The sequence below is a fragment of the Neoarius graeffei genome, chromosome 7, assembly GCF_027579695.1.
Source record: "Neoarius graeffei isolate fNeoGra1 chromosome 7, fNeoGra1.pri, whole genome shotgun sequence".
Classification (NCBI taxonomy): domain Eukaryota; kingdom Metazoa; phylum Chordata; class Actinopteri; order Siluriformes; family Ariidae; genus Neoarius; species Neoarius graeffei.
Genome location: NC_083575.1, coordinates 72610053 through 72637558, shown reverse-complemented (window position 1 = coordinate 72637558; position 27506 = coordinate 72610053). Strand labels below are relative to the sequence as shown.

Here is a 27506-nt window from a genome sequence, read left to right as displayed (position 1 = left end):
TGGGGTCCTTTGTGACCTCGCCGACTATTCCATGCCTTGCTCTTGGAGTGATCTTTGTTGGTCGACCACTCCTGGGGAGGCTAACAATGGTCTTGAATTTCCTCCATTTGTACACAATCTGTCTGACTGTGGATTGGTGGAGTCCAAACTCTTTAGAGATGGTTTTGTAACCTTTTCCAGCCTGATGAGTATCAACAACGCTTTTTCTGAGGTCCTCAGAAATCTCCTTTATTCATGCCATGATGCACTTCCATAAACATGTTGTGAAGCTCAGACTTTGATCGATCCCTGTTCTTTAAATAAAACAGGGTGCCCACTAGGGATGTTAACCGATGACCGTTTGACCGATGGTTGACCGAATCAACGTCAACCGGTTAAATTTTTTTTTTTTTTGGTTGTTGGTTAAAAAAAAAATCAATCGTTTTGAAGCTGCCGATTTTGGAGCGGAGAACCTGGAATTCTGTGTTGTAAACGCTTGGGGCATGCCATGCGGTGTAAGGACAACAGCTGACAAATCAGAAACACCCATTCAGTCATGTCCCGCCCTCCCGCCCCAGTTGAAGACAGCTGCCACTCGGCAAAAGAAAAGTCTGTGTTGGATTACATTTTACTACGATGTTAACCAGGTACGTAACATCAAGGAAATTCTTGACTATCAAAGAAACAAGAACACGGCGCATGAATGAAGTTGATGGTTGATTAGTCTGAATATTAATGTCAACGTAATAATACACAAGATCTGAACTAAAACCTGGTTACTCACTGATGTTAGTTAGCATCAGACAGTTGCTAGATTAGCTTAGTGGCTAATCAGCTCAGCTCCAGCTATCCCATTCCCAATGGCTGTGCACAATTAGCAGCCATTTAACCGTAATATCAGTAGCTGGAAAACAATTGCAGTATGAGGTCTCTGTGTCTCACTTCGAAGAAAAGTGCCTAGTCCGTAGCAGTATGCAATATCAACACAGCCTACTGCAGTTATTAACACTGACTGTATTTGTGAAAAATAAAGTATCAGGCTAGACTTTTTAGCTTACAAATTACTATTCTATTTTTTTTTTTAATTATTATTAGAAGGCACATCGAGTTTAGTCCTGCCTTGGCCAGTGCATTCTGAAAGTATGTTTCAGTCTGTAGCCAACAATGCATGTTATTGCAGATCATATCTCTCCACACAAACTAAAGGTGCAGATGCCGACTTTTGGAGGGAAGGGGAGAGAATGAAATGACAGTGGTGTCTGGAGGGGGAGTGACAAACGCAGCTTTTATGTCTGTGAGCCAAGTCTGTGACGGCTTCAGAGCAACTTCAATACCATGCAGTAATGGCGTGTTGATATTGGTAACGGCATTATAACGATTGTACTGTAGCTAATTAATTAGATTACCCGGCGTTATAACAGCCTTTATTTTAACGCTGTTATTCCCATCACTGAATGTTATGTACTTCTTCTAGCACTTGACTTTATTTTCAACGCCATCATGGCCAACTGAAACTGTCTCTAAGCTGGAGCCATTTGTCCTTCGCTCCAATACAAACCCCTCGACATCAGTGCCGCGTTTGACTAAAGGTTTCGCGCTGTAGAAAAGGTAATGCGAGTGGAGGGCAGCGACTGGGACTGAATGTGCGGATGCTCGCGGTTAGATTTAGAATAGATTCCAATAATTCCAATTCTAGAATTTTAAACTCGTTGGTTAACCGGCTAATGAGGCTCGGTGGTCGGTCAAGATTTTTTTTTTTTTAGTTTTCGCCATCCCTAGTGCCCACTCACACTTGATTTCAATCAATGGGATGACAAACACCTGACTCTAATTTCACCTTCAAATTAACTGCTAATCCTAGAGGTTCACATACTTTTGCTACTTACAGATATGTAATCATTTTCCTCAATAAATAAATGACCCAGGTAGAATATTTTTGTCTCATATTTGTTTAACTGGGTTCTCTTTATCTACTTTTAGGACTTGTGTGAAAATCTGAAGTTTTAGGTCATATTTATTTATGCAGAAATATAGAAAATTCTAAAGGGTTCACAAACTTTCAAGCACCACTGTATATGGTCCCAATCAGTATATATAGTGGTATGCAAAAATTTGGGCCTCAAACTCACTATCGTAACCCCCATTTTCCTGCACAGTTGACCCTAGGCACTTGAATTCACCAACTTTCTTTACGTCTACTCCTTGCATCTTCACTCTACTCTCATCCCCATTCTCATTGATGCACATGTATTCTGTTTTGCTACAAATTATCAGTCACTTAGCAAGCAACTATGATAATTTGTAAACAAACTCATCTCCAAATCATTCAATATCGTGCTAGCTGAATGGAATATATCTGATATACCACTCAATGCCAGCCAATATTTAATTATTGTACATTTAGGGGTACACTGGCTTGTCACTGGGGCAGTACCCTCTAAGGTACTTATTTGTACCATTTACAGTGGTATGCAACAGTTTGGGCACCCCTGGTCAAAATTACTGTTACTGTGAACAGTTAAGCAAGTTGAAGATGAAATGGTCTCCAAAAGGCATAAAGTTAAAGATGAAACACACTTCAACATTTTAAGCAATATCGGTGTATTATTTTGGTTTTGTACAATTTTAGAGTGGAAAAAGGAAAGGAGTAACTTGCAAAAGTATGGGATCCCTAGGAGATTTGGGCACTCGGATCACTTTGACCAAGGTCTCAGACCTTAATTAGTTTGTTAGGGTTATGGCTTGTTCAGTCCTCGTTAGGAAAGGCCAGGTGATGCAAATTTCAAAGCTTTATAAATACCCAGGCTCCTCTAACCTAGTCCCAAAAATCAGCAGCCATGGGTTCTTCTAAACAGCTTCCTACCACTCTGAAAATGGTTTTCAGGTTGCCGTTTCCTCAGTTCGAAATGTAATTAAGAAATGGCAGTTAATAGGGCTGCACAATTAATCGAATTTAATCGAAAATCGCGATTTTGGCTGCCACGATTAAATTAAATGAAAATCGCGATTTATTTCCATTTAAAATGCGAGCTCTGCTGCATATCTGATCATGCACTTTTTGACCAGTACTCCACCAAACCATTAGGGGGCGAACCGACACATGTAAGGTTTCATTACTCCGCCTAAATAAGCAAGCAAGCCAAGTGCGCAGAGCTTCAGTGCAGCGGTATCTTCTTCAAGGGGTGATGGCGTGAGAGTAGGTAACAGATTGAGGTGAGAGAGAAAAGCTATCTATGTCAGAACAACAGAGTCAATCTGTGTCTGAAGAAGCAGGGGGAGGTGAGGAGTGTCCCTCGAAAGGGCTCAAGTTCTGTTATTTGGACGTATTTTGGATTCAGCCTCAGTATAATGCTATGTAATTGTTGCAATTGAGTTTTCAGTTCCTTCATCCTTTGGTAATTTCTTGGATAAATTTCATTTATTTGTCATTTGGAAATCAGAATTTCTCTTTTAAATTTCATTCTGCACTGAAAGCTGTTCATATTGTTTGTTTGAATATAGTGAAATAATTTAAGTGATTTCCCTAACATCAAGAATAATCGTGATTAATAATCGTGATTACAATTTTGATCAAGATAATCGTGATTATCATTTTTTCCATAATCGTGCAGCCCTAGCAGTTAACAGGAACAGTGGAGGTCAAGATAAGGTCTGGAAGACCAGGAAAAATTTCAGAGAGAGCTGCTCATAGGATTGCTAGAAAGGCAAATCAGAACCCCCGCTTGACTGCAAAAGACCTTCAGGAAAATTTAGCAGACTCTGGAGTTGTGGTACATTGTTCTACTGTTCAGTAACATCTGCACAAATATGGCCTTCATGGAAGAGTCCTCAGAAGAAAACCTCTCCTGCGTCCTCACCACAAAATTCAGTGTCAGAAGTTTGCAAAAGAACATCTAAACAAACCTGATGCATTTTGGAAACGAGTCCTGTGGCCCGTTGAGGTTAAAATGGAACTCTTTGGCAGCAACAAGCAAAGGTATGTTTGGAGAAAAAAGGGCAGAGAAGTTCATGAAAAGAACACCTCTCCAACCATTAAGCATGGGGGTAGATCAATCATGCTTTGGGGTTGTGTTGCAGCCAATGGCACGAGGAACATTTCACGGGTCGAGGGAAGAATGGATTCAATGAAATTCCAGCAAATTCTGGAAGCAAACATAACCCCATCTGTAAAAAAGTTGAAAAGAGGGTGGCTTCCACAAATGGATAATGATCCTAACCACACCTCAAAATCCACAATAGACTACCTCAAGAGGGGCAAGCTGAAGGTTTTGCCATGGCCCTCACAGTCCCCTGATCTGAACATCATTGAAAATCTGTGGATAGACCTCAAATGAGCAGTGCATGCAAGATGGCCCAGGAATCTCTCAGAACTGGAAGACTTTTGCAAGGAAGAATGGATGAAAATTCCTCAAACAAGAATTGAAAGACACTTGGCTGGCTACAAAAAGCATTTACAAGCTGTTGTACTTGCCAAAGGGGGTGCCCAAACTTGCTTCGGGCCCTTTTCCCTTTTTGTCATTTTGAAAATGCAAAATATAATTTTGTTTTTGCTTAAAATATAAAGGGAATGATTCATCTTTTTTATGCCTTTTTGGAGATCATTTCATCTTCAACTTGCTTAACTGTTCACAGTAACAGTAATTTTGACTGGGGTGCCCAAACTTTTGCATACCACTGTAAATGATACAAATAAGTACCTTAGAGGGTACTGCCCCAGTGACAAGCCAATGTACCCCTAAATGTACAATAATTAAATATTGGCTGGCATTGAGTGGTATATCAGATATATTCCATTCAGCTACCATGATATTGAACAAGTTGATGAGTTTGTTTACAAATTTATCACAGTTGCTTGCAAAGCGACTGATCATTTTTAGCAAAACAGAATACATGTGCATCAATGAGAATGGGGATGAGTGTAGTGAAGATGCAAGGAGTAGATGTAAAGAAAGTTGGTGAATTCAAGTACCTGGGGTCAACTGTGCAGGAAAATGGGGGCTGTGATAGTGAGGTGAGAAAGAGAGTGCAGGCAGGGTGGAGCAGTTGGAGAAGGATTTCGGGAGTCATTTGTGATAGGAAAGTCCCAGCAAAAGTGAAAGGTAAGATGTATAAGACAGTAGTGAGACCAGCTGTGATGTATGGATTGGAGACCGTACCCTTAACGAAGAGACAGGAGGCAAAGTTGGAGGTGGCAGAGTGGAGGATGTTAAGGTTTACGATGGAGTGACAAGGTTGGACAGGATAAGGAACGAGCACATCAGAGGGACAGCACATGTGGAGAGCTTGGGAATTAAGCTAAGAGAGATGAGACTGAGATGGTATGGGCACATCCTGAGAAGAGCTGCAGAGCATGTTGGAAGGAGAATGTTGAAGATGGAGCTGCCAGGCACACGAAAACGAGGAAGGCCAAAGAGGAGATACATGGATGTGGTGAGAGAGGACATGAAAGTGGCAGGTGTGGTGGAGAAGGACGTGGAAGACAGGGAGCAATGGAGACGAAAGATCCACTGTGGCGACCCCTAATTGGGAGCAGCCAAAAGGAGAAGACAGTCACTCACTAGCGCGGAAGTTTTACGTCTCTGATGTGTGGCATCATGTCTTGACAACCATGCAACATCGTAAACCATATTCAGTGCTAATTCTCCATTGGATAGCAGACATCCCAAGTCTCCCGGAAGTTCCGGGAGTCTCCCGCATATTGATAGCGGCTCCCTGATGCCCGCAAACTACATACAATCTCATGGAATCTAGAGCAAGCTTCATCCCAAATCTATCGGCCAGATGCAGACTTGTGTACGTCACAATAGTGGGCCCATGCAGCCTGTGGTGTGGTGACAGTGTGGCACGCTATTGAGTAGGGTAGAGTGCGTTTTGGGACACGGCCGATTTCACAACGTGTATTTCCGGTTTAAGAAAAAAAAAAAGGAGAAAGTGTACGTGTGTGCCCTCTGGTGGTTCGTATGTATGTGCACGCGCTTGCAATGTGGCGGTGACGGCGCGTGAAGCATGTTTTCTCCCGCTTCTGCGGGCACTGTTTGACCAAAGCAGTGGAGAGAAGAGATGAACCAGGTGCCATCTTCTGCGTGCTTCTCTCTCTCTCTCTCTCTCTCATTTTTTTGGGGCGGGGTGTCCAGATTCAGTCAGTAAGGAGCTTAATATATGGCACATTGTAGTTATCATAGTTTATGGGGGCAGCTAAGTCCCCAAGTCAGGGTGTCTGCTATGAATCTGAGTGAATTGAGTGAATTTCAGGTATTGTTAATCTCCAAAAGGCCACCCCAAAATCCACCAGAATGCAGGAAATCGCATCAACCAAATCCAAATTTTTCTGGGGGAGTACTCCTATACCCCCCCGGCAATGTATTTATCCCTCAAAAAAAAAAAAAATTTCCCCAAAGGGGGGGAACCTCCCTGAAATGAATTGTCAGGTTGGGACAGGCTTTTAGGCAGGATTTTTTTTTAGGGAGTCTAACTTTTTTGCAGGTGTCACTGTATGTGGCGAGGTGTAGCGGCGCGTTGAGCGCCGCTGGCACGAGTGTTTTAGGGGGTTCCGGGGGTATAACAGATTGGTAATACAATATCAACTTTGGGAACACCAAAACAAAATACACTGCAAACTGCGTATATTTTTAATGAATATTATTATTAAAATGGGTATATTTCTGGGATTTTTTTGAGCTGGAGTTGCATATTAAGCATGACAAATTAGCTATAAAGCTTTCTGATCGCAGAATACTACATAAATAAAGCTTGTTGTAGCTGTGTTTGTCTCAGTCAGTAGTGCACCTATTGCAATTGCATTACATGTGACAACCAACCCCGAACACAGTGTGACAACCAACCCCGGCTGACCAGTTTTGCTTTCAAAGCCGCTAGCGTCCAAAGATTTAGTATAACCTACTATTTAGTATAGCCTACTAGAAATACTACCCGCCGGCTCGACTACCACACTCTCCACTACGTAGCCTGTAATGTTGGGAAAATCTGCATGAAAATGTGTTATTTACTGTTAAAAGGATTTATTCGGGATAAATAACATGTCAGGTAAGGCCGGTTTTCTATAGACTACATTCCACATTTAGCTGCGGCAATATAGTCTACGGCTATATTGTCTGGATATTTATGCCAGTGTCTCCTAGGCATACATCTTTTCCCCCTCTGCTCTGGGAACGCATATTACAAGTGCTTTGTACACCAAATTTATTTAATAACCCATTTATTTATAACGAGGGCTCTCACAACTTTGAAATTAGTGCAGCCATAGAAACGCGTGTTTCTGTAGCTCTGCGGCGGGTGCCTATATTTTGTACTCTGGGCTCGTGCTGTTGCTATGGTAACCCTGGGCGTCTTTGGGAAAGACAGCTGTCAAAGCGAGACTTCTGAAATTTCCAAAATGGCGGTGTCAACAAAGCTTGTAGATCCTCGGAAAGCTCAGACTCGGCGATTTTTTAACATATTCAGCTAAGTTACCGGACATAACACGGGCGGAAATATTAGGGCGTCTTTAGGGCGTCGTACTAAAAAGTAGGGCGTCCAATTTCTTGTTTTTTTCAGTACAGGGCGTCGAAAAGACGCCCAGACGCCCCTCTATCTAAAAGCCTGGGTTGGGATGTCTGGGGTAGAGTGGCGTAATACATGTAGGATAAGTGATATGCTAACAATATTGTATGCTATCAAACCAAATGAATGAAACACGCTAGAAGGGAATAGAACATGTTTTTATTCCATTGAAAGTGTCCTGTATGTATAATACTGTACTTTATTTTCAGAGTGTATACCAATACCAGTATACAAATATCACTTAATTGAACTATTTCTCTCTTGGAGACAGTTTTCTGTAACTAACAGCACTACAGATGCACTAGCTATAGCCTTTCACTGTTAACTGATCATACACTCACAGTCCACACCTGCTCATTTATAGTGATCCAATCATATGGCAGGAGCACAATGTACAGAATAAAATCCTGCAGATACAAATCAAGAGCTTCAGTTAATGTTCACATCAAACATCAGAATGAAGAAAATTGTGATCTGTGACTTTAACCATGGCATGGGTGTCGGATGGGCTGGTTTGAGTATTTCGGAAACTACTGCTGTTCTGTGATAATTTATTTTTTTTCTTCACATACAACAGCGATAAACAAAAAACATCCTGTCTGCAGGTTGAAACACCTTTTTTAGAGAGAGTGAGAAAGAGAAGAGAATGACCAGACTGGTTTGAGCTGCCAGGAAGGATATAGTAACCCAAATAGTCACTCTTTACAACTGTGGTGAGCAGAAAAGCATCTCTGAACCCACAGAGCTTGAGGTGGGTGGGCTACAGCAGCAAAAGACCTCCTTCTCCTCAGGTTCAACTCCTATCAGCCAAGTACAATAATCTGAGGCCATCAAGATCAGTCTCATTGAAACTGGATTGTTGAAGACTGGAAAAAGACCATTTTCTTTTCCTAATCTTCAACTCCAGTCCAGTTTTGATTCTCATGTTAGTCTCAGATTCCTGTTCTTGGCTGACAGGAGTGGAACCCAATATGGGCTTCTGCTGTTGTAGCTTCTCCACCTCAAGGTTTGATGTTTTGTGCATGCTGAGATGCTTTTCTGCTCACCAGAGTTGTAAAGGGTGATTATAGGAGTTACTATATCCTTTCTGGCAGTTCAAACCAATCTGTGGCAAGTTTCCCAAAAGCATCATAGCACAAAGATTATCGTTAAATGGTAGAGTGAGCAGCACACTGAACACACTCTCTCCTAGTTAAGCCCATGTTTACATTAGACCGTATCAGCGGATCATCAGATTAACGTTTTTAGAACGATTAGTGTGCACACAGCAACGCCAATACACGATTCGCGTGCACACAGCAACACCAATACACGGATACGCTCGGCTCCGCAGGCATCCTGCGCTCCAAATCACTCCACCCTGAACAGCGAGTGCCCTCTGGAGGGTGCGCACTCCGGCCCTGCGCAGCTCACACAGCGCGCGAGTGAAGTGAACAAGCTGTGATTCGGGACTGAGCCGCTGTGTGTGTGTGTGTGATCCCAGCGCATATCACTTGCAAGTGGAAGGATGGCAAGCCTTAAGACAATCATAACTACACAATGGGCAGTATTTGCATCAGTATTTGCAGTATTTTCATACTTTTATACTCTTTAATGAAAGGTGATACAAGGCGGAAGTCCGCGCCGTTTTTCAGCAGTCGCGTCACATGACCGACGCCAGTGAATCAGGAAGGTGGATGTCACAGTGACGTTGTCCAATGAGACGCCAGCTAGAGCTCAGCACAGCGTATCCGCGTATTCTGAATGTTTACACAGCACCGGAGCGGACACGATCTGGATTGAATACATGGACGCTGGCGGATTCCCGTTTCCCGGCGTTTCCAGGCGGTTTAATGTAAACGGACAGTGCATCCGCGAAGAAAACGAGACAGATACGGTCTAATGTAAACGTAGCCTTAGTTGCTGTTAGTGTTGAGAGGCTTTTGGGAAACCCACCACTGGCCACTTTTACACATCATTCTGTGTAAACTCTAGAGACTGGTGTGTGTGTGTGTGAGAGAGAGAGAGAGAGAGAGAGAGAACCCCAGGAGATCAGCAGTGTTTGAAATATTCAAACCAGTCCATCTGGTGCTAACATCCATGCCATGGTTAAAGTCACAGATCAGGTTTTTTTTTTTTTTCTTCATTTTGAGGTTTGACGTGAATATTAACTGAAGCTCTTGACTTGTATCTGCATGATTTTATGCACTGCTATGCTGCCATGTGATTGGCTGAGTGTATGTACAGGTGTTCCTAATGAAGTGGACGAAGAGTGTCCATTTACTATAATCTTTTGTTTAATATGCACATTTTCGATTTGTTTTCCTAGAGAGAGGTGGAGATACTGATGTTTCTCAGTGCTATAGTCATGATGAAGAACAGAAGAGCAAGTAAGTCTTCCCTACCCTGCTTACATATAAACACTTTAAACCAAATACAGTCCAACTGCAGCCATTAAAACAGGTGGTCCTGAGCACTAGCTGTGTTTACTGTATACACTTTTTAGTCTCTAGGAGTTGTGCTTCAAGGAACCTTGAGCTTGTTGGGCCGGTTACTGTGCATGCAGGGCTGTAATCAGGATCAAAATTTGAACGTGCTCCACAGAAATATCAGTTTTAAACATTTCGCAGTGTTGAATGGGTACGTCAGCAATTGCTAATTTCTAATCGACAGGGTGTCCAGAACCAATGAGAGGAAACCAACATATAATTAATTTGCTACTTGTTACAACCCTGTTTCCAAAAAAGTTGGGATGCTGTGTAAACTGTAAAAACAGAACATGATTTTGCAAGTCACGGAAACCCTATAATTTTTTTTTTTTAAGGGTTGTTTTACGATTGGTACAAAGTTTGTCACAGGGGTCCAAAATTCAAATTGATTCAAACTGGCTCTTGTACCAGTTTTTAAGTGAAGGACAAGTTAAAGAACAGATTTCAGGTAATTTTTTGACATACGTGTATGGTAGTTTTATGTAATCTGCTATAAGATAAAGAAGATTAAGTGTAGCTTTAAGCAGGGCTGGGAGAAACAAATGAAGGGATTCTCGGAGAGGACTTTTTTTTTTTGACAATTCAGAATCCACTACTTCCATAATGCTTTTAAATATAAGGCTGTAAGCTTTGTGTTAGTTGTCTCTAATATTTATGTCCCAATAGCTTGACCACATTTTAGGATGAAAATAATCATTTTAGATATGTTATTTTATATTGAAAAATTAGCTGTCTCGGAGAGGACTTTTTTTTTTTTTTTACACAATTACATACTAATTTGATCAAAATAGTCTGAAAACTTACTGGCATTCAACATTAAAACTTAACTATGTTTCCAATGATATGGAACCAAATATTTGTTTTATGGTATAAAGAATGATTTAAGTGCATCCCTTTTGGAGCTACCTGTGGTCAAAAAAGCACTTTTTCTAAATGACACGAGTAATTTTGCTAAATATGATACCTATTGCCATACATTCACCAAAAATAACGTTATCACCAATTTTTTTTTTGCATGGTAAATAGAGCGATCACAGGGCTACAATAAACAACCAAGTTTATTTAGTCAAGCCTTTTGATATTGAAGATAATAAGTGTTAAATGTGATTTTTAGCTTGCGTACCCTGATTGAAAAACAACCCTTAAAGTACAAAATCAACATATCAAATGTTGAAACTGAGAAATTTTGTTGCTTCTTGAAAAATACATGCTCCTTTTGAATTTAATGCCAGCAACACGTTAAAACTTACAAAAAATGGCGGCACGGTGGTGTAGTGGTTAGCACTGTTGCCTCACAGCAAGAAGGTCCGGGTTCGAGCCCAGCAGCCAGCGAGGGCCTTTCTGTGCGGAGTTTGCATGTTCTCCCCGTGTCCGCGTGGGTTTCCTCCAGGTGCTCCGGTTTCCCCCACAGTCCAAAGACATGCAGGTTAGGCTAATTGGTGGCTCTAAATTGACCGTGAGTGTGAATGGTTGTTTGTCTCTGTGTCAGCCCTGTGATGACCTGGCGACTTGTCCAGGGTGTACCCCGCCTCTCGCCCATAGTCAGCTGGGATAGGCTCCAGCTTGCCTGCGACCTTGTAGAACAGGATAAGCGGCTACAGATGATGGATGGATGGAAGTTTGGACAGGGCAACAAAAGACCGGAAAAGGGAAAAGTTGTGTAATGCTTTAAAAAAAAAATTAATTAGGTTAATTGGCAGCAGGTCAGTAATATGACTGGATATATTTAAAAAAAAAAAAAGCATCCTAGAGAGGCTTCTTTTTATACCCCGTTTATATCCTCGAGAGGCTTAGGGTGATGTGACATGGCGTCCAAACTAGGGATGTTAACATTAGCTAACTTGACTAGCTAATTGACTATGCCCGTTCAAACAGGCTCCTCTGTCTCACTACAATGGGGTGGTGGTGGTAGTAGTAGGAGGGGGTGGACTTGCATAAGTGAGATGTCCCTTTCATTCTTACATTGTTGGTATCTGCAATGGGAGGTGGTACATGGCCTGAAAAGTTTGGGAAACTTTGCTCAACAGTATGTAATATTAAAAGATTCAGAGAATCCGGAGACGTTTCTGTATACAAAGGGACAAGGCCAAAAACCAACACCGGATACCTGTGATCTTCAGGCCCTTAGGTGACACTTCATTAAAAAGATGTGCTTGTAGTGGAAATCACTGTATGGGCTCAGGAACACTTCAGAGAGCTATTGTCCCATAAAAACACACACAAATAATATCCAGAAACGCCACCACCTTCTCTGGGCCTGAGTTCTTTTACGATGGACTGAGGTGAAGTGGAAAATTGTCCTGAGGTCTGATGAATCAAAAGTAGAAATTCTTCTTAGAAATCATGGACACTACATCCTTCAGGCGAAAGAAGAACGGGACCATCCGGCTTGTCAGTGTACAGTTCAAAAGCCAGCATCTGTGATGGTATGAGGGTGCATTAGTGCACATGACATGAGTAGCTTGTACATCTGGGAGGGCAGCATTAATGCTGAAGGATATATACACATTTCGGAGCAATATGCTGCCATCCAAACAAAGTCTTTTCTAGGGAAGGCCTTCCTTCTTTCAGCAAGACAACGTGCCGAACTGCTTTCTGCACATATTAAAACTGCATGGCTCCATAGTAAGAGTCCGGGTGCTAAACTGGCCTGCCTGCAGTCCTGACCTGTTTCCTATTTAAAACATTCGGTGTATTACGAAGCACAAAATATGACAAAGGAGACCTCGAGCTGTTGAGCAACTGAAATTGTATATCAGGTGAGAATGGGACAACGTTTCTCTTGCAAAACTACAGCAACTGGTCTCCTCCGTTCCCAAACATTTAGAGTGTTGTTAAAAGTAGAGGTGATGCAACACGGTGGTAAACATGCCCCTGTCCCAGCTTTTTTTTTGAAACATGTTGCTGGTATCATCAAACATTAAAATTTGTCAATTTCAACATTTGATATGTTGTCTTTTGTACTATTTTCAATTAAAAATAGGGTTTCCATGATTTGCAGATCACATTGTTTGTTTTTGTTTTGTTTTTTAATTTACAGTTTACACAGCGTCCCGGCTTTTTTGGAAACGGTTATATTTGCAATATTGTTTACATGTTTACAATGTGCTCTATACCGTGCTCTATACCATGCTGCTTGTATGATCAAACATTAACTGTTTTTCTATCCCCTGCTGGCTGAAAGGCCTGAAGGGGGATTATGTCGTGGTGATGTCTGTCCCGGGAAGGTTGCTCACTTTCTGAAATCAGCTCCTCTCAATTTTTGGAGGAATTTCACAAACCTTGACAAGAGGCATTGTTATATGTCTGTAGTATGCATATTGTAATTTCGTTAAATTGGGTTGCATTTTACCAGCGTTGTGGCCCTTGATTAACAGCCTTGTACTTTCACAATTTTCATGAAGGTCTGCTTGCCTTCTGACATCAACTCCTCTCTCAATTTTTTGGATGAATTTCTCCAAGCTTGGTAAAAGGCCTTGTTCTATGACAGTAATACGCATATTGCGATTTAATTTTGTTTGTGGAAATTTGACCAGTTTTGACCCTTGATTAAATAACTGACAATTTCATGAGGGTGTACGTTCTTCTGAAATCAACTCCTCTCTCAATTTGTGGAGGAATTTCACCAAACTTGGCAAAAGGCTTTGTTATATGACAGTTATAGGCATATTGAAATTTAGTTTAATTTGGGCAAATTTTCCCGGTGTTATGCCCTTGATTATTAACAAACTTGTACTTTGGCCGTTTCATCAAAGTATGCTTGCTTTCTGAAATCAACTTCCCTCACAATTTTTATCATCCCCCGCTGGTCGAAAGGCCCGAAGCGGGATTGTCGTGGTGATATCTGTCCCAGGAAGGGTACTCACCTTCTGAAATCCACTCTGCTCAATTTTTGGAGGAATTTCATGAAACTTGACAGGATTCTTTGTTATATATCAGTAATATGCATATTGCAATTTCGTTCAATTCAGTCGCATTTCACCAGAGTTATGGCCTAGTTGCCAGCAAGAGATATTGTGCTCTCAGAGCACTCTTGTTATCCAGGGCCATTATTAAAAAATGTTCTGTTTCTGGTCCACCGGCCAGGTGAGTGCCGTTTGTGCGGTTGAAATTTTTTTTTTTTAACGCTGGTTTTTCGACATTTTTTGGGGGGTTCGTAAATCTAAAATCGAACTTGACATTTACGCATTCCCAGGGCTTTCCACGAAGGCTCATACTAGCCAGCCATGACAAATAAGTAGCCGGGGGGGAGTAAACACAAAATAAACTCCTGTGCACGCAGTTCCCAGGATTAAATGTATTTTCCACAGACCATTTATTTATTCACTTAACTCAAATACAAAGTAAAATGGCAGTAAATCTTTTCTTTTCTTGCGTATTGCATGAAGGCGTTCCTGGCTTGTAAATCTCTTATTTTTGGTGCATGACACATTCACGCAACTGAGCATGCTATGAATTAACGACGACAACGGTCTGCAGTGGGGCTACACAATTACACACTCGGCGAACATTTCTCCATTTGTGTATGAAAATACACTCCAACAACTCAGTTTGGTTTCATTTACAACCAACGGTGTCTTGATGCCAGCACGTAATTGAACGAGAGAAGACTGGTTTACCGGAGACAAAATAAGTGTTGTTTCTGTTCCCTCCGACAGCCCCGACACACTACTGCAGGGGTCTTCAATCCTATCCGCAAAGGGCGGGTGTAGCTGCAGGCTTTCATTACAGCCAAATTGGAGGCTCACTTGATTGTTGATTGGAGACGAGGGTGAAATGATTAAACAAGTGAAATCAGGTGTAGCTCCTGCTTGGTTGGAATGAAAGCCTGCAGCCACACTGGCCCTTTGTGGATAGGATTGAAGACCCCTGCACTACTGCCTCCGCCGAGTGCGCGCGCACTCTGAACTGAATCAGCTCTGCGCATGCACCGTGCGGCACAAAAAAATGGCAGCCACCATGACGGAAGGAGATCTGGAGTTTTCAAACATTTGCTCAAGTGTGAAATCGCAAAATGGTATTCTAGCGAACAACAAAATAGTAAAGGTTCAGAAAAACAAATCATTCAGTGATCATTTTAATAGTGTAATATCATCCGAACTAGGCCTAACGGTCGATTTAGAACTACAAAAAGTCCGTGTGTTGGGCGTTTTAAGTACCTTTTGTAAAAGTTTTGCAAATGTTGCAGTCAGCATTTAAAATGCTAACTTAAAGTTTTTGTACAAGTTTCAGTTGATTTAAACTGTCATTTTATTAAATGTGTTTGCTTTTGTGATTAAAAAAAAAAGTACTGAAAGAAAAAGTAAACGCAGCATTGCGATTTCTTATCCATCCTTAAAAAAAAAATCCCTCCCGACTGAAATTTTTTTGCTCACCCGGTGGACAGGAAACGGATTTTTTTTAAGGATGGCCCAGTGAAGGAGCTTGTAGACCAACCTCAATCAGTTTATTTTACTGCAGCTGGTAGGTTGATGTGGCTAGCAATGTTCTGAGGAGTCTAAATAAAACAAGGTTTGCACTTTCATAGATCCTCGTAAACATTCTTGCATTTATGCACACATTTGTATCATAGTCATGTTAGATGTTGGCCTGAGCTGTGTGCATTGCATACATCTCAACAAGTCGTTTGCTAGCAGTGTGTCTTGTGAGAGCTCAGCATAATGGGTGATGCTTAAGGTTTGTCCAGACTTCATCTTCCTTAGCTGTTCTGAGGTCAGTGGAGAACCAAATGCAATGCAAGTTTTTCAAAACCTCCCTAAACTACAGCAGTCTTGATCTCTGTATCTTCATGTTTAATTAGACCTATGAAATGTGTGTCTTTTGTTTTGTCTTTTACTTCCTTTTCTTGTCCACTTACCTTTTTGGCTCCTCCTCCTTCCTTCTGTGATGCAGTAACAGTTGAGCAGCATGTGGGGAACATCATCCTCTTCTGTAAAGTGGCCAATGTGATCCTCTTCTTCAGATTGGATATTCGCATGGGACTGCTCTACCTGACCCTGTGCATCGGTAAGTACACAACTTGGGGCCACGTCACACCGAATTTATTATTATTTTTGTTCATAATAAACAATGAATTGTTCACTCGCATCCAACACAACCTCATCTGTATTGCACTGTTTAATACTCTGAAGACCTCAGTGTAGGATTTTCATCTCATCTCATTATCTCTAGCCGCTTTATCCTTCTACAGGGTCGCAGGCAAGCTGGAGCCTATCCCAGCTGACTACGGGCGAAAGGCGGGGTACACCCTGGACAAGTCGCCAGGTCATCACAGGGCTGACACATAGACACAGACAACCATTCACACCTACGGTCAATTTAGAGTCACCAGTTAACCTAACCTGCATGTCTTTGGACTGTGGGGGAAACCGGAGCACCCGGAGGAAACCCACGCGGACACGGGGAGAACATGCAAACTCTACACAGAAAGGGCCTCGCCGGCCCCAGGGCTCGAACCCAGGACCTTCTTGCTGTGAGGCGACAGCGCTAACCACTACACCACCGTGCCGCCCCGTGTAGGATTTTATTTAATTTTTAATGCAATAGCTCCTTCATTCCAGATCAAGAAACGCTTCTGTCTGTCTTGATTTGATTGGTTGGATCACTTACAGTATGTGCACCAAAAACAATTTTTTTTCTAAGCTACATCCAAGCACATTAGCCTGGGAAATCCCATGCTGCTTTGCACAATCGTTCCGATCTGAAAAGACAGCATGGAAACTATGGTCTAAAGGCTCGCCTGAGTTAGGGAGCCAATCAGAGAGTGGGGAGGGGTGGAAAGACGGTGACGCGTACTACTCGACAAACGAAAGCTTGTAGTGTATTTGGGACTGTTTACGGATCACATTTAACATGGCGGCGAGCGATACGAACCAAACTTTCGATCAGCTTCTCTCATATTTGTCTTGCACAAACGGCAGTAATCGTTCGGTGCCATTGTTTTCCTATTTTTGTTTTGCCTTCTTTCTCTTTCCTTCTCTTCTTCGCCTCTTCGTCGCTCTAACTACGTCACCGGGTACAACTGCCATGATTGGCCATGGGCTACGTATACGCCAAACGATAGACATTCGCAACGTCCAATAAACGGCCGTTGACAATCGTAAACCACACCTCCCCTACGAAAAATTCAACAGGCGGATTCCAGACCATATTTCACTTGTGATATGGTCTGGTGTTAACTCAGTAGTAAAGTGTTTTGTATTTAACGGGGTCTCCTCAGGGTTCTGAAGGATTGCGGATGTGACGACATGGTAAGGTGATCGGTCATACCTGTTGAGTTACGAACAGTTACGAGTCCTTAAGATGGCTCGTTAATTAATTATTTATTTAATTTGAAGAGTTACTAGTTTACTCATGGTAATCATCATAAAAACAAAGTGGTATATAAATGTAAAGTGAGGGGGGGCACAACAAGGTCTTTTGCTTTAACAGGTGCCAGAAGGCTTGATGCACAAATTACTTTTATGCAGACACTAAACTTTTTGTTCATTTTTGGGCTGGAGAAATAATTTATGCTTCTCATCTACTTTAAAATGTAGACTGCCTTTCAGATTGTAAGTTTGGGTCATAAAAAGAATTTTCCCTGACACCCAATTATTTTTGTTTAGGGGACTGAAAGCTACTGAATTTTTGAATCGCAGACTTCTAATTTTTATTTATTTATTTTGTTTTAATAGAACAATTTTAATAATTTAGGGCCATGTGGTCCTAAATTCTCCACTTTATTCCCCTCCCCCCCGCCATGACCCAGTTCAGGATACTACATCATGCATCACATGGTGGGCTTTCCCTGTTTGCGCAAGGCATTGTGGCATACAAATTTGAAACAGGAGAGGAAAATGGAGGACGCAAATGAAACGTGGAAGGCCGACTACAGTAACAGAAAGCAAGAAGAAAAGATACGTTGTGAAGGAAAGGAAACGCAGGACCAAACTAATAAATATCGGCGGGCATCTCTGTGTGATCAGCTGTTCATTTAGTGACAATGATGTAACTGTCAGTGTATGGCAGGGGTGGGCAATTATTTTTTCCATGGGGCCGCATGAGAAACAGAATTTTGTGGAGGGCCGGACCAAAAGGCTGAACTAAATTCTGCATAATATTAATTGTATTTCTTTATATAAAGCAGTAAATAACATTGTTTTTACAAGCTGCTAAGACTGGTAAGAGTATGGAAAAAACGAGGTTGCCTTACAAAAAATGTCATTTATTCAATCAAATTTCCCAAAACAATGGTTAACAAAATGTGAACATTTGTACTTTTTTTTTTTTTTCCAGTCACATTCACCCCAAAACACAATAAAGACATCACAATATTGTCTTTCTACTCCAAATATCAAGCAAGATACAGTCCATGTTTTGTTGAAAGCCCTGCATTCGGCATCTACCTTTCTTCTTTTTGCGGACATTTTGGGGGCTAAAGTCTTCTTGTGACCTGCTCGCAACAACGTCGATTCAGTGTACGTATCAGATCTACAGATCGGCTCCGGCGCCTGCTGGTGACGTCACACTATGTGATTGGCTGGACCGTTTGAAGGATGACGTACAAGTTTGTGGTTGGTCTGGACAAATTACGGAAGTAGTTATCACGGGATTAGGTTTCGTGGGATTTCATGTCATGTTCATGTCGCGCGCATTGCGTTTTTGTTGAACACAACTTCAAAATAAAAGCAATGCACATTCAGTCCATGCATGAGGTAAAATTAGAAAATACGTTTATTTTATTTCTAATTAACCTTATGCGGGCCGGTCAGAATGAACCAAAGGGCCGGATGCGGGCCATAAAATGCCCAGGTCTGGTGTACGGTCAGGGTAAACCTGTAGATGGCAGTAATGCAACACTAGCTGCCAGCTGCCCTAAAACCCAAAAGAAGAAACGGGTAAACCTGTGCACGCACACACCAGGCTTCCTCTGTCTGCTTGACTGTGCAAGGCGAGTGATTTCATGCACGTTATTTGCTAGGGAATCCCCTCAAATTAAATAACTTCCCAGCCACTGAATGGCCTGTGGTTTGTTTTACTTATTTAATGAATTAATTAATTTGTTTATTGAGTTTGCAGAAATAAACATGCATCACAATGACCAAATTTCAGAAGGACCCAAATTTCAGATTTTTATGAAATCGAAAGGCCGTCTAGCTTTAAAGCAACAAATATTGCTTGTAAGTTCAATTGAGTTTGCATTCTCTTGCTCCATCAAAATGCTCTCACATGTTCACTTGCTCAATTTTTAACATGATTTCAGGGTTATTTATATTGGATATGTTTTGCCTGAGTGATTTGATGGAAGTCATTAAGAGAAACGAAACCCTGGTCACTGGAGCGCACTGAAATTTTGTTCAGTTGCTATGGCTAGTTTCATGATTATGAAACCAGTTTTATGTAGGTTTATGTTCTGGACCATATTGCAAACCACAAACGGCAACAGCTGTGGAATAAGATGGGGAAATGCAAAGGCGTTCTCGAAGATCCAGACTATGCTGCTGATATTGTACCCTTCAAGCCATTTCTCCGATATGCAAGAGAAAATCAACAACCTGCATAAACACGCCTATCAAACCGAATTAAAGATCAATGTTAAAAAGACAATCTATGCTTCAATCAGTAAAAACTGCGGTACTGACAATGAAATTAAAAACTAGAATTAATAAAGCCAGGATCACCTTCAGAACACCTGAGGAAGGTTTGGAGCAGCTCAGCATATTTGTTTTAATACATCCGAGGATTCCTAATGCAGTCGATCTATTTGAGTGACTTTGGCCTGGGGCTGATGTCAGATGGCGCCCAACCTTCATCAGGTGTTTCGACCCTTAACCATGACACCCTCCAGTTGGCAGGTCAGCAGTGTAAACATCAGTATTACTTTATGGCTCTGAGACTTGGAAAGTAACAAAGAAATGAGAACATATATTGGATAGCTTCCAAAATAAATGTTTAAGGATAATTTGAGGTGTTCTGGCTAACAGTTATTACTGACGGTGAGCTTGGAGGAAAGAGCACACTGAATATAAGTCAGATCATAAGACTAAGAAGGTGGAAATGGATCAGCCACATACTAAGAGAGAAGAGAAACAAGAAGAACCCTTCAATTGCTCTTAGATGGACACCAGACGGTAAACGCAAATGAGGAAGACCAAAAGAGACATGGAGACATACTATCAAGAAGGAAAGAAAAGATCTTGGTTGGAATTATGGAACGAAGTAGCCAGACAAGCACGCAGCAGGGACAAGTGGATGGAAAACCTCAAGAATAATGGCCCCTTTCTCCAATGGAGACACAGGATAGATGCTCTCTTTATTGGTTTGTTTTTAAATTGTGTAACTTGTATTTTGCAGTTGCTGGTATGCTGAACCTGATCCACAATCCTTTCAGTCATGACTAAAATTGACTTATTCAGTAAATGTTTATGGCAGTGAATCATTCTGTCAAGAAGATCCCTTCATCTCACGTTCAGCAAATCAGTGTTTGTGAATCTTTGGTTGCTGATAGAGATTCATGTCTTTTGAGTCAATGCGTTCACAGATTCCTGTTCAGTCCGAGCTGGAAGTTTCTACAGTTTCAGTATACACCGTTATCAGTGTTAGGCTGGATGTGGAAACAACTGTTTTCTAAACACAGACTTAAAGGCATATTATAAAATGGTGATCTCTGCTATTTTTACTCTGTTAGCTGTCCATCTTAGACAGCAGCATTTTAGAGAAACCATGCAGCTGAACAGATTTAACTGGATGGATCTGCATGCCTTGAAATAATAGTCGCTGAAATGATTCAGTTTCAACTCTGTAAGCTGTTGCTTTGTGTATTTTAAGAAAAAATAAATCTGTTATAGTGAGTAAATGTAAAACCCGAAGAAAGTGATGTCTCAGTCTAAATGTACATTAGGCAGCTGGGCCATAGAAGGTTCACGCTGCACGCTGCATGCTGCACACTACATGCTACACGCGTGTAAAGAAAAGTGGACAAACGTAGCATGACTTGCTCTGGGCCATAGAACGGCGTTCACGTTGCACGCTGCACACTTGAAGTGTGAAATGAACATGCACACTTTTTTCTAGGTGTGAAGATGGAAATTCCAGTCAATGCATGCGGTCACCGCCGCGCCAGCCAATCAGAACGGGTCTAGGGAGATAACTCTATGCTTTCAGGGGAAAACTTCAGAAAAAATATAATTGAATGGTATAATTGAAAAATAGTTCTTCATCGGGATTGTCAAGCAGATTATAGAATGTTCGGTGAAATTCACCACGGGTTTCTCTCAGAAGGAAGTGTTCTCGGCTCCAAATTCTGTTCCTTTTTCTCTTCCTCTGTCTCAGTAAAAGCAGAATGAGGCAATCGTCGTCATCCGAAGAGTCCATATTGTTGGTTACTCGGTCAAAGTAGAACAGACGCAACACGTGAACATCCAAGCATGAAGTTTAATGGCCCAGGGTCCGGTTCTTCACGTGAACGTGCAGCGTGAACCTTCTATGGCCCAGCTGCCTTAGAGTAGTTCTTCAGTAAAGCCAGTATCTCACTGGGCTGCGACAGCTTGCGACAAATTGTGAACGTCGTTCGCGAGAGAGTTTCAAAAGTGTCTTGAAACATTCGCAGGGCTTCTCAATTTCCTCGCATGAGTCGCAAAGTGTCGCTCCTTCGTCGCTGAAATTTTGAACATGTTCAAAAAATTCGTGCGACAAAATTTCTCTCAAAATAGCCGCAAATGTGTCGCAAAGCCGTCACGAACCCTTCTCAAGTCAGTTTCCGTGAGACAGGAAGTGCGAGTGTATCTCACTGGGCTGTGACAGCCTGCGACTATTTGGAGAGACAATTGCGATAAAATATGCGAATATCAATTCCGTGTGATTCCAAGTGAAAATTGTCAATTTGCATATTTTGTCGCAGGCTGTTGCAGCCCAGTGAGATACTACCCTAACAATTACATTCACAGCAAAAGGTTTTTTTTTTTTGGCAGTACTCAAGATAATGGTGTATTGTCACACTGTATGATCTTTTGACCCTTAAAAAAAAAAAAAGCCAATTTTGTGTTTAACTCTGAATGCAAAATCTTTTATGATGAAAGAAAGGTCGGTAACAGAATTGCGTCAGAAAAAAATGAACTTTCATTTCTTAAAATTCAAGCCAAGATTTCTCTGAAGTGACATTTTGCCTTGGATTCTATACTTTAGTAACATCACTGAGCTAAGTTAAGGCAGTCTTAATAATTTCATAAGTTTGGCCTCTCTGCTGAAGAATTGCCCATTACATGGCTATCTTGCCTTTGTTTAAAATGGACCATTGCAGTTTGCCATCAACGAACTGAATCTGTAAATCTGTGTCTGCATCTTTGTAAATACATTAACACTATTAAAAGAGAGAGCCATCATTCATTCACACCAAGTCTCTATGGAAAAAATGGGTAGCTGATTGGTAGTTTGTCAGGAATGAGCTCTTTAGCTAGAATGACTATCTAATCATTTAATTGTCATCCTTCTGCTATTTTTCCCCCCTCCTAGCATGTTAGGGCGTATTCACACCAACGTTGTTTGGTCCGGACCAAACGAACCAAATTTCCCTTGGTCCGGACCAAACAAGCGGACCGAGCTGCAAGGTCGGACTCGGTCCGGACCAAAGGAACCCTGGTGCGGATCTTTTGGAGGTGTGAAAACAGACCGGACCTAATCTGACAGTTTTGCTTTTTTTGTACCTCGGGAGCTTCCGTCGTTTGTCGAGCATTATGGGAAACAGAGTCTTGACACTCCACCGCAAAGTGCAAACACTGTTTTGGTTGTCAAGGGTCGTTCAGTCACCAGTGGTAGGCGAGTACAAAAAATGAGTAGGGGGCAAACGTGGGCCGAGGAAGAAACACGCACCCTTGTGGATATATGGGCAGATGTCCACATATCTGAGCTTTTGGAGAGAACACACAAAAATGCCGACGTGTTTGCTGTATTCAGTGAGAAAATGAAGAAGGGGTTCACGCGCTCCCCAGAACAATGTCGGCTAAAAGTGAAGAAACTCCGTCAGACCTACATTAAAATCAGGGACACTCTTTTTCAAAAAGTGGCGGTACTAGCGACACAAAGAAATTAATCTATTGCGTGAAGAGCCAGAACTGTCACATGATGTGCGCTCATCAGCGCTATCCTCTGTAGCCGCCTTGCCCTTTGTCGTCGTCGTTGATGCATTACTTGTACAACAGCATAGTAATCGCACAATTGTGAAAACAGTAAAAACTGGAAAAAACATATAGCTTTGATGACATTAAAAAGAATAACAGCACGGAAAGCCTCCATGACTACTTTTGAACTTAACGCTTTGTGCGCGTGTCGTCTCTGACCAATAGCTGAACGACCTCAGGGCGCGTGGCTTTGTTGACAGATTTTGGTCCGCTTACTAAAATGTACAGTGTGAAAGCGAACCGCACCAAAATGGAAAAAAAAAAACCATTTGGTTCGGACCAAAGCAAGTGAACTATCGAACTATCCTGGTCTGAATACACCCTTAGACAGCCAGTACCCAGTGTTTGCCAGTCTAAAGAATCTGAGACAAATCTGTACTATACCTGTTCACAAAGAGCTCTGTATCCAAGAAAAATGGTGGATCAGTCCCACGATTGCAATGAGGCGTGAAATGAATTCCTAGATCTTATAGCTGTCTCCTAGGAGAGTACACGTTGTTGGTTAATATACAGTGTAATGAAGTTGCACAGCCCCTGAGTAACTGTGACCACTTATTTCACATTTTATTTGACTTTTGTTTAAAAGCTTCAATATCTGATGATTAGCTCAGTCAACTGCAGCACATTGTTGGTCTCTGGAGTAGAAACCTGTCATTAATCTCATTTTTACTATGGATTGTCATTTTAACACACTTTCGTATTCTGTTTAAAGTGTATGTAATGCCTGTAAACCCCACTTTTTTTCCTTGTACAAAGCAACAATCGTTATGTTGATTGACCATGTGTTTTCAAACCATAGCTGATCCAAAAGGCCATAAATTAATGGAAAATCACTAAGATCAGCCGATTTTTCACGGAATCTGCCAAGACTGAACCGGAAGATCCCGAAGGGGGGGGGGTGTGGTGATGTCACACGTGTAACAATTCAGGTATCAATTTCGTTCCTGTGCGCAGCAGTTGTTAGACCAGTCTCGATATGGAATCACATTTTGGAGAGAATTGATGGTGATTGGGATTCTTATGTGTCAGATGAAGGGGCAGATGATTATCAAGGATAGTCTGGAGTAAATGGTTTTCTTTTCAAGTGCCCAAGACAAGAAACTGCTAGTTCACTCAGTTCAGGACAGTCTTCCGCTGTAGCGTGTGTGAGTTGGAGAGATGTGCAGAATGCGGTGGTTACCTTTTTCATCAGGTTTTCCTGAACAAAACTAAAAAGAAATCGAGTCTTGCAGTATTTCAATCTGAGAGCATTTAACACACTTCGGTTAATAATGATTGCGTGTGCACATTTTTCATCAGATATGATGAGATCGGATGTCGCAAGCGTGTAAATGTTGCTCATAGTCCTGCGTCTGAGATAATGGGGGATGCTGTGAACTGTTCAAATGTCATTTTATTAAATAAATGGGTTTCTTTTTGCTCCAATAATTCCTGTGTCGTCGTTCTGGTGCTGATGAACACTTGATGAATCAGATTTATTATTAGTAAGTGACACAATCTGCCCGCTTCATTTGCGCAAACCTCAGCTGCTGTTGCTTTAGTGTCGTTTCTTGGAAATTCGTGAACCAAATGTCCTGTTGTATGGATTTGAACATACAAATATAACTCGGTGCTTTCACTTTTTTTTTAAATTATTTTTTTTAAAGATTCCTACAACAATATCCAATCCCTGTGCATAAACAAGCATGGAGTCAGATGAACCAAAATGATCCAGATAACTGGGGTTCCACGTGTGATGTCCTGTGAAATTAGCCCTGGGGCAAGGGTGCCTTCTTCTGGGATCCAGAAGCCATGATTTATTAAGAGTTTTTTATGCTTAATAAAAATTTCCCCCTTGCTTTATTAATTCATTTTAAAGCATTACTTTTTTTTTTTTAAATACCTCCACCCGGGAAGTTGTGTTTTCAGCGTGGTTTGTCTCCGTCTGTCTGACTAAGCAGGATTGTGCAAAACCTACCAAGGTGATTTTAATGATGCTTGGTGGAAGGGTGTAGCATGGGCCAAGGAAGAACTCATTAAATTTGAGTGGAGGCGGGTCACACATTTTTCACTTTTGCTTACAGTGTACAATAGAGCCCTGGTAGAAGTCTGCGCTCAAACAATGCCATGCATCTTAAAATTCAGTTGATGGTAGTAATATTCAGGAGTGATGAGAGATTTCTACACTGGCCATCACCCCATATCACAATCCACATTCCCAGGTACCAGTAATCCTCTGGGATACCCATGTAGGCATAAATCTAACTAGACAGGGACACTCTAACGAGTGCAAACCCCGCCTTTTCCCTATTAAAATACATTGGGTGAAAATTTCGAAGTTCTGCCATGACCTTGACCTTTGACCTCCAAAATTTAATGGTTTCCTTCCTGGGTGATTGGCAACACATGTCCAAATCGATCCATTGGTTCTTGAGATATCTTGCAGACACACAGACAGACAGATATACACACACAGACTGACGCAGGTGAAAATAACCCCTCCGACTACTGTCGGCGGGGTTAATAATTTTGGAAATAAAGTGGTTACAGTTGCATATTTGCACATCATAGAAGTCAACTGTTGTCCTTGGCAGAGGTTTGCGCTCTTCAAGTGCCCTTCTAGTTTTACATGAATTGGCTAACCTTTATTTCACCTAGAAATAGTCTTTTGATCTGAAACATACCATTTGCTAATTTGTTTTTCAGTGTTCCTGATGACCTGCAAGCCTCCTCTGTACATGGGCCCCGAGTACATCAAGTACTTCAGTGATAAGACTATAGACGTGAGAACAGTTTTAGCTTCAGCACACACACACACACACACACACACACACCATCAGTCAGTAGTCTGAGGACATTTGCTTTTGAAGCTATTCTACACATGTACATCACATAGAACCAAGGCTTGACGTTAACAACCTGTACATGTCCTCTTTTGGTCCTCAGGAGGAATTGGAAAGAGAGAACCGTGTAACCTGGCTTGTGGAGTTCTTCGCTAACTGGTCTTCTGAGTGTCAGTCGTTCGCATCTGTCTACGCTGATCTGTCCTTGAAGTAAGACTGAATCACAACAGAGAGAGAGAGACTGGTGTTTTAGTACTGTACATCATTCTAAGTGTGTCTCAGAGAAACTCCTTTACCTGTTTCATGGAAGAGATGAGCACTAACTACAGTCCTTCTTCCACCAGGTACAACTGTGCTGGCCTGAAGTTTGGAAAAGTAGACGTGGGCCGCTACAGCGACGTGTCTCAGAAGTATGTAGCTCTTTCTAGATCTCATCGCTGAAGCTATCTAAGGCATTTGACTAATTTTAGAGCCTTCCACTGTCCTGATGGGATTCATTTTTCTCTATCATCTCAGGTACAAGGTGAGTACATCTCCTCTCTCCAAGCAGCTGCCGTCTCTGGTGCTCTTCCAGGGAGGGAAAGAAGTTATGAGACGCCCCCAAGTGGACAAAAAAGGACGAGCAGTGTCTTGGAGCTTCACTGAGGTGAGGGATCAACAGCTGCTCTGAACTGTTACTCGTTTAATAATATAATGAATGGAAAAGTATTTGTCTGTACTGTATTTGTGAGAATCAGTCTGTAATATTTGAGAGAATGTAAGAGAATTCTTCCATTAAATGCATACACAAGCTTGTATGTTAAATCTCTAAAAAATAAACTAGAGCTTAATCTGTCATTCATATTTGTTTTAATGAATTAACCTCCTAAGGCCCAAGCTGTTTTTTTACATGCATTTTTTATTTCTCTTTGCTATTTGGGCTTATTAGAACCTGATTAGGGGCGGCACGGTGGTGTAGTGGTTAGCGCTGTCGCCTCACAGCAAGAAGGTCCTGGGTTCGAGCCCCGGGGCCGGCGAGGGCCTTTCTGTGTGGAGTTTGCATGTTCTCCCCGTGTCCGCGTGGGTTTCCTCCGGGTGCTCCGGTTTCCCCCACAGTCCAAAGACATGCAGGTTAGGTTAACTGGTGACTCTAAATTGACCGTAGGTGTGAGTGTGAATGGTTGTCTGTGTCAGCCCTGTGATGACCTGGCGACTTGTCCAGGGTGTACCCCGCCTTTCGCCCATAGTCAGCTGGGATAGGCTCCAGCTTGCCTGCGACCCTGTAGAAGGATAAAGTGGCTAGAGAGAATGAGATGAGATGAGAACCTAATAAAAACTAAGCATCATCTTTTGATAAGATGTACTTTTAGAGAAAAAGTATGTCCACATATGTGGATTCTTGTTCCGAATTTCCATAAAGTGCTGTCTACACATGTGACCGCTAAGCCCTAGGAGGTTAAGGTAACTTTCGATATAGTAGATGGGGTGTCAAATACATTTAAATGTTTGTTTGGACACTTACGGTTTCTTTTAAAACAAGG

At 41.8% G+C, this 27506-nt stretch overlaps 1 protein-coding gene across 1 annotated transcript in view; it reads left to right on the top strand.

The window, feature by feature from the left end:
- The window catches only part of tmx2b (thioredoxin-related transmembrane protein 2b), a 32282-nt gene that overhangs the window by 3225 nt on the left and 1551 nt on the right, over nt 1–27506 (top strand). The window contains exons 2-7 of the mRNA XM_060926369.1: nt 9848–9908; nt 15900–16013; nt 25850–25926; nt 26090–26196; nt 26331–26396; nt 26503–26632. Coding sequence (XP_060782352.1) covers nt 9848–9908; nt 15900–16013; nt 25850–25926; nt 26090–26196; nt 26331–26396; nt 26503–26632 — 555 coding nt within the window. The remainder of the gene's footprint in view (nt 1–9847; nt 9909–15899; nt 16014–25849; nt 25927–26089; nt 26197–26330; nt 26397–26502; nt 26633–27506) is intronic.